Source organism: Phaenicophaeus curvirostris, chromosome 1 (assembly GCF_032191515.1).
Source record: "Phaenicophaeus curvirostris isolate KB17595 chromosome 1, BPBGC_Pcur_1.0, whole genome shotgun sequence".
NCBI lineage: Eukaryota > Metazoa > Chordata > Aves > Cuculiformes > Cuculidae > Phaenicophaeus > Phaenicophaeus curvirostris.
In genome coordinates this window covers 792144-805231 of record NC_091392.1, presented here as the reverse complement: position 1 = coordinate 805231, position 13088 = coordinate 792144, and the positions used below count along the sequence as shown (strand labels likewise).

At 50.7% G+C, this 13088-nt stretch overlaps 1 protein-coding gene across 1 annotated transcript in view; it reads left to right on the top strand.

The window, feature by feature from the left end:
* The window catches only part of GOLGB1 (golgin B1), a 41155-nt gene extending 29716 nt beyond the window's left edge, over window positions 1-11439 (top strand). Inside the window, exons 15-21 of the mRNA XM_069860247.1 lie at window positions 2215-2380; window positions 3916-4047; window positions 4879-5037; window positions 5163-5260; window positions 5897-6031; window positions 8466-8571; window positions 9856-11439. Of these exons, the coding sequence (XP_069716348.1) occupies window positions 2215-2380; window positions 3916-4047; window positions 4879-5037; window positions 5163-5260; window positions 5897-6031; window positions 8466-8571; window positions 9856-9990 (931 nt within the window). The 3' untranslated portion in view covers window positions 9991-11439. The remainder of the gene's footprint in view (window positions 1-2214; window positions 2381-3915; window positions 4048-4878; window positions 5038-5162; window positions 5261-5896; window positions 6032-8465; window positions 8572-9855) is intronic.
* Window positions 11440-13088: the final 1649 nt, after the last annotated feature.

The window sequence follows — 13088 nt, the reverse complement described above, 5'->3', positions numbered from 1 at the left end:
TCTGGCCTCAGCCCTGGGGAGACCGCTCCTCGAATCCTGGGATCAGTTCTGGGCCCCTCCCCACCAGAAGGATGTTGAGGCTCTGGAGCGAGTGCAGAGAAGAGCAACGGAGCTGGGAAAGGGGCTGGAGAAGAAGCCTGAGAGCCCTGGGGGTGTTTAGGCTGGAGAAGAGGAGGCTGAGGGGAGACCTCATTGCTCTCTCCAACTCCCTGAGAGGAGGTTGTGGAGAGGAGGGAGCTGGGCTCTTCTCCCAAGGGCCAGGGGACAGGACGAGAGGGAATGGCCTCAAGCTCCACCAGGGGAGGATCATGCTGAACATTAGGAATCTTTCCTGGAAAGGGTGATTGGTCCCTGTCCGAGGCTGCCCAGGGAGGGGTTTGAGTCCCCTTCCCGGGAGGGGTTTAAGGGCCGGGTGGCCGAGGTGCTGAGGGACATGGGTTAGTGATTGAGGGGAATGGTTGGACTCGATGATCCAGTGGGTCCTTTCCAACCTCATGATTCTATGATTCTATTCTCCTCTCTACTATTTCTTTCATTCAAAGAGCAACTGTGGGCAGAAGACACAGAAAGCGTTGGGAACTTCAGCCTTGGCTGTCTCTAAACCCCTTTGCCGTGTTCAGGAGTGGGAACGCCTTTCCCTTGTTCAGCTTTGGCCTCAAAATTCAGGGGAAGGGTTACAGCCCCGAAGAGGTGAAGGAAATGCCTGCGTGAAATAGATAATGACCTTTTAATTTCTATCTCCTTCATCCAGTGGTGGCCAATGTCATCTGTTTGAGAGGAAACTGTCTAAACCTCCATTTCACTTGCTCTGTGTCTTCTATTTTAAAGAAGTCAGTAATTCATAGAATCACTGAATGTTTTGGGTTGGAAGAGACCTCAAAGTCCATCCAGTTCCATCCCTGCCCTGGGCAGGGACACCTCCCACTGGATCAGGGGCTCCAAGCCCCATCCAACCTGGCCTTGAACACCTCCAGGAATGGGGCAGCTGCAGCTTCCCTGGGAAACCTGTTCCAGGGCCTCCCCACCCTCAGAGTGAAGAAATTCCTCCTTATGTCCAGTCTAAATCTTCCCCTCTCCAATCTGTAGCCAAAGAAAAGGATGTTTATTTCCTCTCCAGCTTCTACAACGTAGAACATGGTGCCTCTCACTACAGGAAGGATGTTGATGCTCTGGAGCGAGTCCAGAGAAGAGCAACGAAGCTGGGGAAGGGGCTGGAGAACAAGCCTGAGGGCCCTGGGGGTGTTTAGCCTGGAGAAGAGGAGGCTGAGGGGAGACCTTATCACTCTCTACAACAACCTGAAAGGAATCATAGAATGCCAGGTTGGAAGGGACCTCTAGAATCATCTAGGTCCACCCTTTTGAGGTGATCTGTAGTTTGAAAGAGATGGCTCAGCACCCTGTCAAGCTGAGCCTTAAAAGTAGAGGAATCCACCACTTCCCTAGGCAGATTATTCCAATGTTTAACTCTTCTATGGTGAAACATTTTCTTCTGGAATCCAATCAGAGTCTCCCCAGGAGCAACTTATACCATTGCACCTTGTCTTCTCCATTTGACTCCTTGTAAGAAGAGGAGTCTCCATCCTCTTGGAAGACACACTTTATGTACTGGTACATGGTGGTAAGGGCTCCTCTATTCCTCTCTTGTGAGACCTCAGCTGGTGGGTTGGGTCCAGGGCTGGAATCCTCAGCAGGAGAAGGAGATGGAGCTGTTGGAACGGGGCCAGAGGAGGCTACAAGGGTGATCCGAGGGCTGGAGAACCTCCCGTACGAGGCCAGGCTGAGAGAGTTGGGGTTGTTCATCCTGGAGAAGAGAAGGCTCCAAGGAGACCTTATAGCGACCTTCCAGTTCCTGAAGGGGCTCCAAGAAACCTTGGGAGGGACTGTTTCCAAGGGCCTGGAGTGATAGGACAATGGGGAACGGCTTTAAATTGAAGAGCAGCGGATTTAGACTGGACATAAGGTGTAATTTCTTCACAATGAGGGTGGGGAGGCCCTGGAACAGGTTTCCGAGGGAAGTTGTGGCTGCCCCATCCCTGGAGGTGTTCAAGGCCAGGTTGGATGGAGCCTTGGGCAACCTGATCTAGTGGGAGGTGTCCCTGCCCATGGCAGCGGGGTTGGAACTGGATGATCTTGAAGGTCCCTTCCAAGCCAAACCATTCTGTGATTCTATACCATAAGTAATACTGGTAATTTCCTTTGTGTTGTACTGGACAGGCAAGAGAAAACTACCTGGGAAAAGCAGAACAGTGGCCTGAAGGAGCAATACCTGATGGTCATCGCAGACAAAGACAAGGAACTGAACCATTTACAAAGAATCGTGCAAGAAATGAAGCTGCTCCAGAACAAGCCTCGAGTTGGAGAGGAGCGGGACCAACCGAAGGTGGGTGGAAATACACAGATTCTTTAATTCATGGAAAATCAAGGCTTGAAATTCAGCTGAAGCGCAATCGGATGCAGCGTGTGGTGCCCAGAGAGGTCCTGCTGCAGTCTTGCTGGTAGGGAGAGCAGGGGCAGAAAGATACTTTGGATGATAGCTCGGACTCACCTTGGACCTCAGAGCTCTCCCCTAAGCTCCCCTCCCTGCAAATTCAGTTCCAAAACTTTCCTAGGAGAAGCTCTGTGCAGGACCACCAAAAAATTATAAATAATACTGTGCCAGGGGGGCATTTGCAGCAGCGCAGCCACCATCGTGGAAGAGAGGAGAAGGACCAGAGCCCAGGTGGTGTCGTTGGGCTTTTATCATAGAATCATAGAGTGGTTTGGGTTGGAAGGGACCTTCAAGATCATCCAGTTCCAAGTCCATGGGCAAGGACACCTCCCACTAGATCAAGCTTCTCAAAGCCCCATCCAACCTGGCCTTGAACACCTCCAGGGATGGGGCAGCCACAACTTCCCTGGGAAACCTCTTCCAGGGCCTCATCACCCTCATGGTGAAGAAATATCCTCCTTACGTCCAGTCTAACTCTGCCCCTCTCCAGTTTATCCCCGTTGTCCCTCATCCTATCACTCCAAGCCTTTGTGAACAGTCCCTCCTCAGCTTTCTTGGAGCCCCTTCAGGTATTGGAAGGTTGGTCTAAGGTCTCCTTGGAGCCTTCTCTTCTCCAGGCTGAACAACCCCAACTCTCTCAGCTTGTCCTCATACAGGAGGTTCTTCAGCCCTCGCATCAGCCTTGTAGCCTCCTCTGGAGCTGTTCCAACAGCTCCATCTCCTTCTTATGTTGGGGGCTCCAGAACTGGACATGACACTCCAGCTGAGGTCTCACAAGAGAGCAGCAGAGGGGACAATCCCCTCCCTCTCTGCTGGCCACGTTCTCTGGATGCAGCCCAGGACATGGGGGGTTTCTGGGCTGTGAGCGCACGTTGTGGCTCCTGTGGAGCTTCTCCTCCTCCAGCCCCTCAAGTCCTTCTCCTCAGGGCTGCTCCAATCACACCATCCCCCATCCTGGACTGAAACCGCAGATTGCTCTGACCCAGATGGAGGACTTTGCCCTTGGCCTTGTGGGACCTCATGAGGTTCTCCCAGCCCCACTTCTCCAGCTCATCCAGGTCTCTCTGGATGACATCTCATCCTTCTGGTGTGACACCTGCTCCACACTTCTCTCTATCTCTTTTTCTCTCTCTCTCTTTCTTTCTCCCTTTCCTCCCTTTCTCTCTTTCATTCTTCTCCCCTAGCACAGAATTTGCAGTCAATGCTGATCTTATTCCTGAGAGTTCCGGAACATATAAATTCCATTTTTGACCAATTGTTTGACATCATTTTGCCTTTGTTGGGTGTTGAACCCATAAATTTTATGGAAAGACCCAGGGTCTTACCCTGGTGAGCCCTGGATTGTCCACGTTGGGTGGGGACTAATATGAGAGCAAGTTGCTGTGTCTGCAGTGTATTTTTCATTTTATTTTTTTTTAACCTGGCAGATTCCTTCAGAAGTTCTGAGAGGGGACTTTTCAAGCCTAGAAACGGAGACCAAACATCTCCAGACCCAGCTAAGTGACAGCCTGAAAGAACTGCACCAAAAAGAGCTCAGAATTCAGCAGTTAAACAGCAAGGTACTGATTGTATCTTATAATTTCATATAGTTTGGGATGAGGAGACCGGGGAAGAGTTGAACAAGGCTTGGAGAGCAGGAATGAGTCTTTCTGTTCATGTGGACTTCTGGAGATGATAGAATCAGAGTAGTTTGGGTTGGAAGGGACCTTAAAGATCATCTAGTTCCAGCCACCCCCCATGGGCAGGGACACCTCCCACTAGATCCGGCTCCCCAAGGCTCCATCCAACCTGGTTTTGAACACCTTGAGGGATTTGGCAGCCATGACTTCACTGGACAACCTGTTCCAGGGCCTCCCCACTCTCCTCATGAAGAAATTCCTCCTGATGTCCAGTCTAAATCTGCTTCTCTCCGGTTTATCCCCATTTCTCCTCGTCCTATCACTCCAAGCCTTTGGGAACAGCCCCTCCCCATCCTTCTTGGAGCCCCTTCAGGTGCTGGAAGGTCACTCTAAGGTCTCCTTGGAGCCTTCTCTTCTCCAGGCTGAACAACCCCAACTCTCTCAGCCTGTCCTCGGGTGGGAGATGCTATTTTATGGGTTTAAGCTATTGTAAAATAACCTTTTAGCCTTCTGTTAAAGCAGCCCAGCTCTCACGAGCATCATGTTCCTACCCCTCAACATTCTTCACAGCCTTTTCCTGGTCTCCTTCCCATCTCTTTGTCCATTTGAGAAGCATTTAGGAGGTTCTTGCTGAAAGGTTTAAGTCAACCTCAGCGCTGTAGAAATCTTGTTTTGGAAGCGTGTCGTTCTGTACATTGTGTTGAGGTTTTGGAAACTCTTGTTTTGGAAACCTGAGGAGTTCTTGACTTAGCAGTTGTGTTCTCTCCTCAGCTCTCTCAAGTCTTTGAGGAGAAGAACGCCCTCTCCCTCCAGCTACGTAGCAGCAGTCGGAGCATCTGCGAGAGCCATCAGCACTACAATGAGGTTCTGAACCGCTGCTTGGAGCTTGAGAAGCAACTCCAGGAGCTGCATTCGGCAGACAAGGGCATGGTAGGGGTGGTCTTCTTGGTCTAAGGGAGGGAAGAGCTTATTGTAGATGGTTCCACTAATTGTGCAGCCCCGTAGCTACTTTCTGTCCTCTTCGTTCAGTGCTGTCTCCCATCCATTTCTTGCAGGAGTTGTTTGCAACAGATGCTGCTCCAGGAGCACCTCAAGAAAAGAACGAGCCTCCGAGAGGGAGTTACACACCAGAACTGCAGGAGTTGCAGCTGAGGTAAAGAAAACCTGAGGAAACAGGGGTGGGGATGTTACTCCTGGTGGAGATCTTTGGGGTGGTGATGAGCCTGGTTCTGTTGTTCTCTATCAAAGTGTTGGAAGAACTTCATTCCACGCTTGTGGAAGTGGAGGAGCTGTAATATGCACTTGAGAAGCTGTTTTGAGTTTTCTCTTTGGATAGATCTTCCACAAATGACAAGACAACACAGAGCAGCAATTCCAGTTGATCATCACCAGCCAAACTAACATCTTTGATTTGATGGGCTGGGTCCTTCTTAGCTGCTTTAATTATATCAGTGGTCCTGGTCCCAAGGCCACTAGCCCAAAAGTGTCTGGAATTGAGACCCAGCACGAGATTCCTTGTAACCTTCTGGAACAAGGATCTACCACATGGTTCCTCACACCACTCAAAGTAATTTTCAGGAGGTGTGGAAGGCAGAGCCAAGGAACTCCTTCTGTGTGACATGGAAGCTTCAAGAGATTTATCTTCTCTCTTGCTCTCCAAATAATTTATATATTTTAATAAAAGTTGACTATGAAGTGGAAGGGAACTGAAGTCTCTACACCTACAGAGAAATGAAATAGTCCACGAGTTAACTCTTTTTTTGACGTACACTTGGTTGTTCTCTGACAGGTTGTCTGAAACGGAACATTTACACAGCAGCACAAAGCAGGATCTGAGGTATTTAGAGGAGCAGCTGGAGGAAGAACGGGAGCGTCGTCTCGCTGTAGAGGAGGCGCTTTCTGCAGCGCAGGATCAAATCAGGAGGTGAGGGAGCTTGACCGTAAAAGTGTGGTGATCCTAGCTCTGTGTTCATCTGAATTTTGTTCCGGCCTTGTCTCCAGTGTCACTGGGGGCGTAGAAATGACTATAAGTGGTGTCCCCAGGGCTCAGAGCTGGGTCCAGCCCTGTTCAATGTCTTTATCAATGACCTGGATGAAGGCATCGAGCGCACCCTGAGCAGGTTTGGAGATGACACTAAGCTGGGTGGGAGCTGGATCTGCTGGAGGGTCGGGAGGCTCCAAAGGGATCTGAACAGGCTGGATCCATGGGCTGAGGCCAACGGGATGAGGGTTAACGAGGCCAAATGGCGGGTCCTGCCCTTGGGGCACAACAACCCTGGGCAGCTCCAGCCTAGGAGAAGTCTGGCTGGAAAGTGCCTGGAGGAGAAGGACCTGGGGGGGTTGGTTGAACAGGAGCCAGCAGGGGCCCAGGGGGCCAAGAAGGCCAAGGGCATCTTGGCTTGGATCAGACCCGGCGTGGCCAGCAGGGCCAGGGAGGTTCTTCTCCCTCTGGCCTCGGCCCTGGGGAGACCGCTCCTCGAATCCTGGGGTCAGTTCTGGGCCCCTCCCCACCAGAAGGATGTTGAGGCTCTGGAGCGAGTGCAGAGAAGAGCAACGGAGCTGGGGAAGGGGCTGGAGAAGAAGCCTGAGGGCCCTGGGGGTGTTTAGGCTGGAGAAGAGGAGGCTGAGGGGAGACCTCATTGCTCTCTCCAACTCCCTGAGAGGAGGTTGTGGAGAGGAGGGAGCTGGGCTCTTCTCCCAAGGGACAAGGGACAGGATGAGAGGGAATGGCCTCAAGCTCCACCAGGGGAGGCTCAGGCTGGACATCAGGAAGAAATTTTTCCCAGAAAGGGTGATTGGTACCTGTCCGAGGCTGCCCAGGGAGAGGGTTGAGTTCCCTTCCCTGGAGGGGTTTAAGGGCCGGGTGGCCGAGGTGCTGAGGGACATGGGTTAGTGATTGATGGGGATGGTTGGACTCGATGATCCGGTGGGTCTCTTCCAACCTAGTGATTCTATGATTCTATAACGTGTCCGTTACAGAATGGTTGAGGTTGGAAGGGGCCTCTGGAGGTCATCTGGTCCAATACCCTTGCTCAAGCAGGGCTACCTAAAGCCCAGGACCATGTCCAGGTGACTTTTGAATATCTCCAAGGATGGAGACTTCACAACCTCTCTGGGCAACCTGTGCCCACGTTCAGTCACCTTCCCAGTAAAGGAAGCATTTCCTGATGTTCCTTCAGTTGTAGATGAAGATAGAATGGGACAACCGCTGAGCCATCAAGAGAAGTTCTGACTAGAAATGAGATGCCGGCTTTCTCAATGAGTTAAATTAACTAGTGGAAAATATATTTGGAGACAGGGAATTAGGTGGAGGCAGAAGAGGAGTTTTCATACTTCCAAGGGATTTGTCTCTTAAGTTAGCACCTGTCTGTCATGGGGAAACCAGTCTTGGCTTGAAGAATGTCACTCAATTTGAATGTGATGCCCATTAACATAAACTTTTAATTCATTTGAGTACTGAGAAGCAATTAAACGCTTAGAGAAAATGCTGCTTCTTCTCCCACGTGGAACACAGAGACCTCAGTTAAGTTCAAGAGTTTGAAATTCCTGAAAGACAAAAGGAACAAAGCAGCACCAAAAAAAAAATACGAGTTTTGAAGTGATGAGGTATAAATTAGGTAAGAAGAACCACTGCCAGCAGTGGTTTAGTAGCACAGTGGGGTTCAGGTGATGGTTGGACTGGATGAGCTTAGAGGTCTCCTCCAACCTTGCTGCATCTTGAATCCTGGGTTCAGTTTTGGGCTTCTCACTACAAGAAGGACATTGAGGCTCTGGAGCGAGTCCAGAGAAGAGGAGCAAAGCTGGTGAAGAAGCTGGAGAACGAGTAAGGAGCGGCTGAGGGAGCTGGAGTTGTTTAGCCTGGAGAAGAGGAGGCTGAGGGGAGACCTCATCACTGTCCACAACCATCTGAAAGGAGGTTGTAGAAAGGTGGGTGTTGATCTCTTCTCCCAAGTGAGAGGTGATAGGATGAGAGGAAATGGCCTCAAGCTCCACCAGGGCAGGTTCAGATTGGACATCAGGAAATATTTCTTCACCAAAAGGGTTCTCAGGTCCTGGCAGAGGCTGCCCAGGGAGGTGGTGGAGTCCCAGTCCCTGGAGGTGTTTAAAAGACGGGGAGATGAAGTGCTTAGGGATATTATTTAGTAGTGGACAGGCACGGTTGGACTCAATGATGTCAAAGGTCTTTTCCAAGACTGGATCAGGCTGCTCAAGGCCCATCCAACCTGGCCTTCAACACCTCCAGGGATGGGGCAGCCACAACTTCCCTGGGAAACCTGCTCCAGGGTGTCACCATCCTCATCGTGAAACTGAATTTAGACCATAAGAAACTGAATTTCATTTTATGTTCTTTGTGGCAGGTTGCAGTCGAGTGAGTGGACGTCTTCCTCGAGCGCCAGCATCGATATGACTCCGGATCATGAGCATCCCTTGCTGATGGATCCCGTGGATAATCATTTCAGCAAAGTAAGAATTCACATTCACAGTTGCCGATGATCTCAGCCCTGGCTGATCGTAGAATCGTAGAATCACCAGGTTGGAAGAGACCCACCGGATCATTGAGTCCAACCATTCCCATCAATCACTAACCCATGTCCCTCAGCGCCTCGTCCACCCGTCCCTTCCTGTGAACCTGTAGCAGCCGAATCCTTCTGTAGGAACATTTAAATCTGCTTGGGTTTGTCTAGGTTTCCGCTCTTGTCTTGCTCTGTTTTCCATGCCAAGAGCCACGTGTTGTTCTCCTTGGATGGTCCTTGGGGAGCCTGATCTAGTGGGAGGTGTCCCTGCCCATGGCAGGGGAGTTGGAACTAGATGATCTTTGAGGTCCCTTCTAACCCAAACTATTCTATGATTCTATGATTCTGTGGTTCGATGATTCTATGATTCCATGGTTGGACTCGATGATCCGGTGGGTCTCTTCCAACCTGGTGATTCTATGAGTCTATGATTGTGGCCCTGCATAAACAGACTGAATTTCAGAGGTTACTAAACCATAGACCAGCGTTATCTGTGCCAAAAATGTGCTCCCAGGTTCCTTCTGAAATATTTGAGGCTTCGGTGGTGAGCAAATAGCGTGGCCAGCAAGTCAGGGGAGGTGATTCTGCCCCTCTGCTCCTCTCTTGTGAGACCTCAGCTGGAGGGTTGGGTCCAGGTCTGGAATCTTCAACGGAAGAAGGAGATGGAGCTGTTGGAACGGGACCAGAGGAGGCTACAAGGGTGATGCGAGGGCTGGAGAACCTCCCGTACAAGGACAGGCTGAGAGAGTTGGGGTTGTTCAGCCTGGAGAAGAGCAGGCTCTGAGGAGACCTTATAGTGACCTTCCAGTACCTGAAGGGGCTCCAAGAAAGCTGGGGAGAGACTTTTTCCAAAGGCTTGGAGTGATAGGACGAGGGGCAGTGTGGATAAACTGGAGAGGGACAGAGTTAGACTGGACATTAGGAGGATATTTCTTCACCATGAGGGTTGTGAGGCCCTGGAAGAGGTTTCCCGGGGAAGTTGTGGCTGCCCCATCCCTGGAGGTGTTCAAGGCCAGGTTGGATGGGGCTTTGATCACCCTGATCCAGTGGGAGGTGTCCCTGCCCATGGCAGAGGGGTTGGAACTGGATGATCTTGAAGGTCCCTTCCAACCCAAACTATTCTATGATTCTATGATTCTGTTAGCTTAAACAATCTTCTTTTCATGGTCGGGGTGAAGGCATCTGGGGTCACATCCTTTCGTGGTACTGACTGATCTCTCTTTTACTCTTCCAGACTCGGAATATCCTTGGATTACGGCGCCTGTTCCGCTCTCTCTTCCATTCCCGGACCCGTTTGCCTCTGCTAGCAGCCACGTATTTGCTTGCTCTCCACGTCCTGCTCTTCCTGTGCTTTACAGGCCACCTCTGAACCAGGAATACCAGCCTTTCCTTGAGCCACAGCTCCACATTCCATATCGAGAGGGTCGCACTTCATCCAGCTGCCTTCTTCTTCCAGATCAACCCTTAGGGAGAAGCTACATCCATCAACTTGCACCTCGGTTGCTTGCTAAGGATGCAGAAACCAGTGCTGGTGCTTGGGATCTGCTGTTACTTCAATATTTTTTAATGAATGGTTCGTTTTCCAAGCCAGGATCCTGATGCTTCAAGAGCAGCATCTGTTCCTGTAGCTGGAGGTAGCACCACTCATTTTCTACAGGGTTGTGCTGTGGTAGGAATCCAAAAAACATTCTTGAGTTGCTGCAGTGCTTCAACACTTCCAGGAACTGTAGGATCTTCTCCCTCTTGGACTGAAATCAGTCTCGGGGAAACCCTGTAGGTAGATATAGGAAAGAGAAGCTGGTTTTTTCTCTCTTCTATCCCTTCAATTTGCTCCGTGGCTCAGTGCTGTTGGAAATGCGCATCCTAAGAGAGTTGTGAACACTTTAAAGAACGTGAATTGTGCTTCAAAATCATTTCCTGCTCAGTTGCATCTCCTGTTGAAGACCAAAATTGATATATCTGGACCTGCTCAGCATTCCATTTAAAAACAATCCTATGTCTGCCCTGACAACTTGTAAATTAATGTAATTTAGTTATTGAAAAGGAAGAAGAAACAAACTTTTTAACTCTTAAGTTAATAACCTTGCTGCTTACAGCATTTGTGCTCCTCTCGTGATGGAAGGTGCTTGCATCCCTCTTGAAATGAGAGCGACTACGTTCCCGCATCCTCCTCCTCTGAACCCATCCCAGGATTAAACCTGTATGAGCTGTGGTGGAGGGTTCCGTGATGTGGATTTGGGTCCAAATCAAAGAAATTAACGGTTTCCCTTGTGCTGAGGAAGGGAACGACGCTCTGAAACCTTCTGGCATCTCTGCTTCAGGAAAAAGCTGGTGTAGAAAGCTGGTGCTGGTCATTGGATTTGTTTGAATCTGATGCAAACGGATTGGAGCTTATGGGATATATGGAAAGCTGTTTTCTAAAGGACTCCTAGAATTAAGACTGCCTCTTCTAAAGAAGATGCTTCCAGTTGAGTTCCTCCTTATGGTCATTCTCTTCGGAGCACTCACCAGAAGGATTGTATCTGCCTCTTGCTCGAGCACCAACAGGCACGTTTTTCCCATGGGAAAGAGGTAATTCTTTTGCTATTGCTGATAAACTAAAGACTTTTTTAGCCTACTTGAGGATGGATCGATTTCATCACGGTCGCTTTTTAGCTGGATCTCTGGTAGATCCAGAACATCGACACTAACGTCTCCGTTTCTGCACTACCTTGGGTTGTCTGGGTGGGCTTCCTCAACTATAGCAAAATCAGAGACCAAATAATTTGCCTGTAGCTTCCCGGGGCTTGTGCTCCTGTATATATAATAAAGATTATTTTTCAGATGAAATTTGTGTAGAGCTGTCATGTCAGAGGTCTGAAAGGTAGAGTAGTGCTCTATCTTTTACAGGACCACCAGGTGGCTTCTTGAACGATGCTTTCTGTGCTCTTGCAACCCAGAAAGCCAAACGGATCTGTTGGAGGGAGACCAGAAGAGGCCACGGAGATGATCCAAGGGCTGCAGAACCTCCCGTAAGAAGACGAGAGTTGGGGTTGTTCAGCCTGGAGAAGAGAAGGCTCCAAGGAGACCTTAGAGCAGCTTCTAGCACCTGAAGGGGCTCCAGGAAAGCTGGGGAGGGGCTTTTTCCAAGGGCCTGGAGTGATAGGATGAAGGGGAGTGGCTTTAAATTGGGAGGGGGATGATTTAGATTAGACATTGGGAAGGAATTCTTCATGCTGAGGGTGGTGAGGTACAAGTTGCCCAGGAAAGCTGTGGCTGCCCCGTCCCTGAAGGTGTTGAAGACCAGGTTGGATGAGGCTTTGAGGAGCCTGGTATGGTTGGAGGTGTCCCTGCCTATGGCAGAGGGGTTGGAACTGGATGGGCTTTGAGGTCCCTTCCAACCCAACCCATTCCATGATTCTATGATATTTTCATCCATGATCTGGATGCAGGAGTTTGCTGGTGGGAATAGACTGGGATGTTCTGTTGACTTCTGTTGACAAGAGACTTTGTAGAGGGATCAAGACAGCTTGGAGCATTGGGGAGGGTCAAACTGGACATGAGGGAGCGTTTCTTTACCAAGAGGGTGGTGAAACCCTGGAAGAGGCTTCCTGGAGAGGTGGTTGATGCCTCAAGCCTGTCAGGGTTTGGCAATACCCTTAATGCCCTGTGGATGGATCTTCCTGGACTTCAGTAAAGCCGTTGAGACAGTTTCTCCCAGCATTCTGCTTCAGAAACTGTCACCTCTGGCCTGGCCAGGCGCACGCTTTCCTGGGTGGAAAACTGGTTGGATGGCCGGGCCCAGAGAGTGGTGGGAAATGGTGTGAAATCCAGCTGGAGGCCAGTGACAAGTGGGGTTCCCCAGGGCTCAGTGCTGGGTCCAGCCCTGTTCAATGTCTTTATCAATGACCTGGATGAAGGCATCGAGTGCACCCTGAGCAAGTTTGGAGATGACATTAAGCTGGGTGGAAGTGTTGATGTGATGGAGAGTAGGGAGGCTCCAAAGGGATCTGAACAGGCTGGATCCATGGGCTGAGACCAGCGGGATGAGGGTTAACGAGGCCAAATGGCGGGTCTTGCCCTTGGGGCACAACAACCCTGGGCAGCTCCAGACTAGGAGAAGTCTGGCTGGAAAGTGCCTGGAGGAGAAGGACCTGGGGGGGTTGGTTGAACAGGAGCCAGCAGGGGCCCAGGGGGCCAAGAAGGCCAAGGGCATCTTGGCTTGGATCAGAGCCGGCGTGGCCAGCAGGGCCAGGGAGGTTCTTCTCCCTCTGGCCTCGGCCCTGGGGAGACTGCTCCTCGAATCCTGGGGTCAGTGCTGGGCCCCTCCCCACCAGAAGGATGTTGAGGCTCTGGAGCGAGTGCAGAGAAGAGCAACGGAGCTGGGGAAGGGGCTGGAGAAGAAGCCTGAGGGCCCTGGGGGTGTTTAGGCTGGAGAAGAGGAGGCTGAGGGGAGACCTCATTGCTCTCTCCAACTCCCTGAGAGGA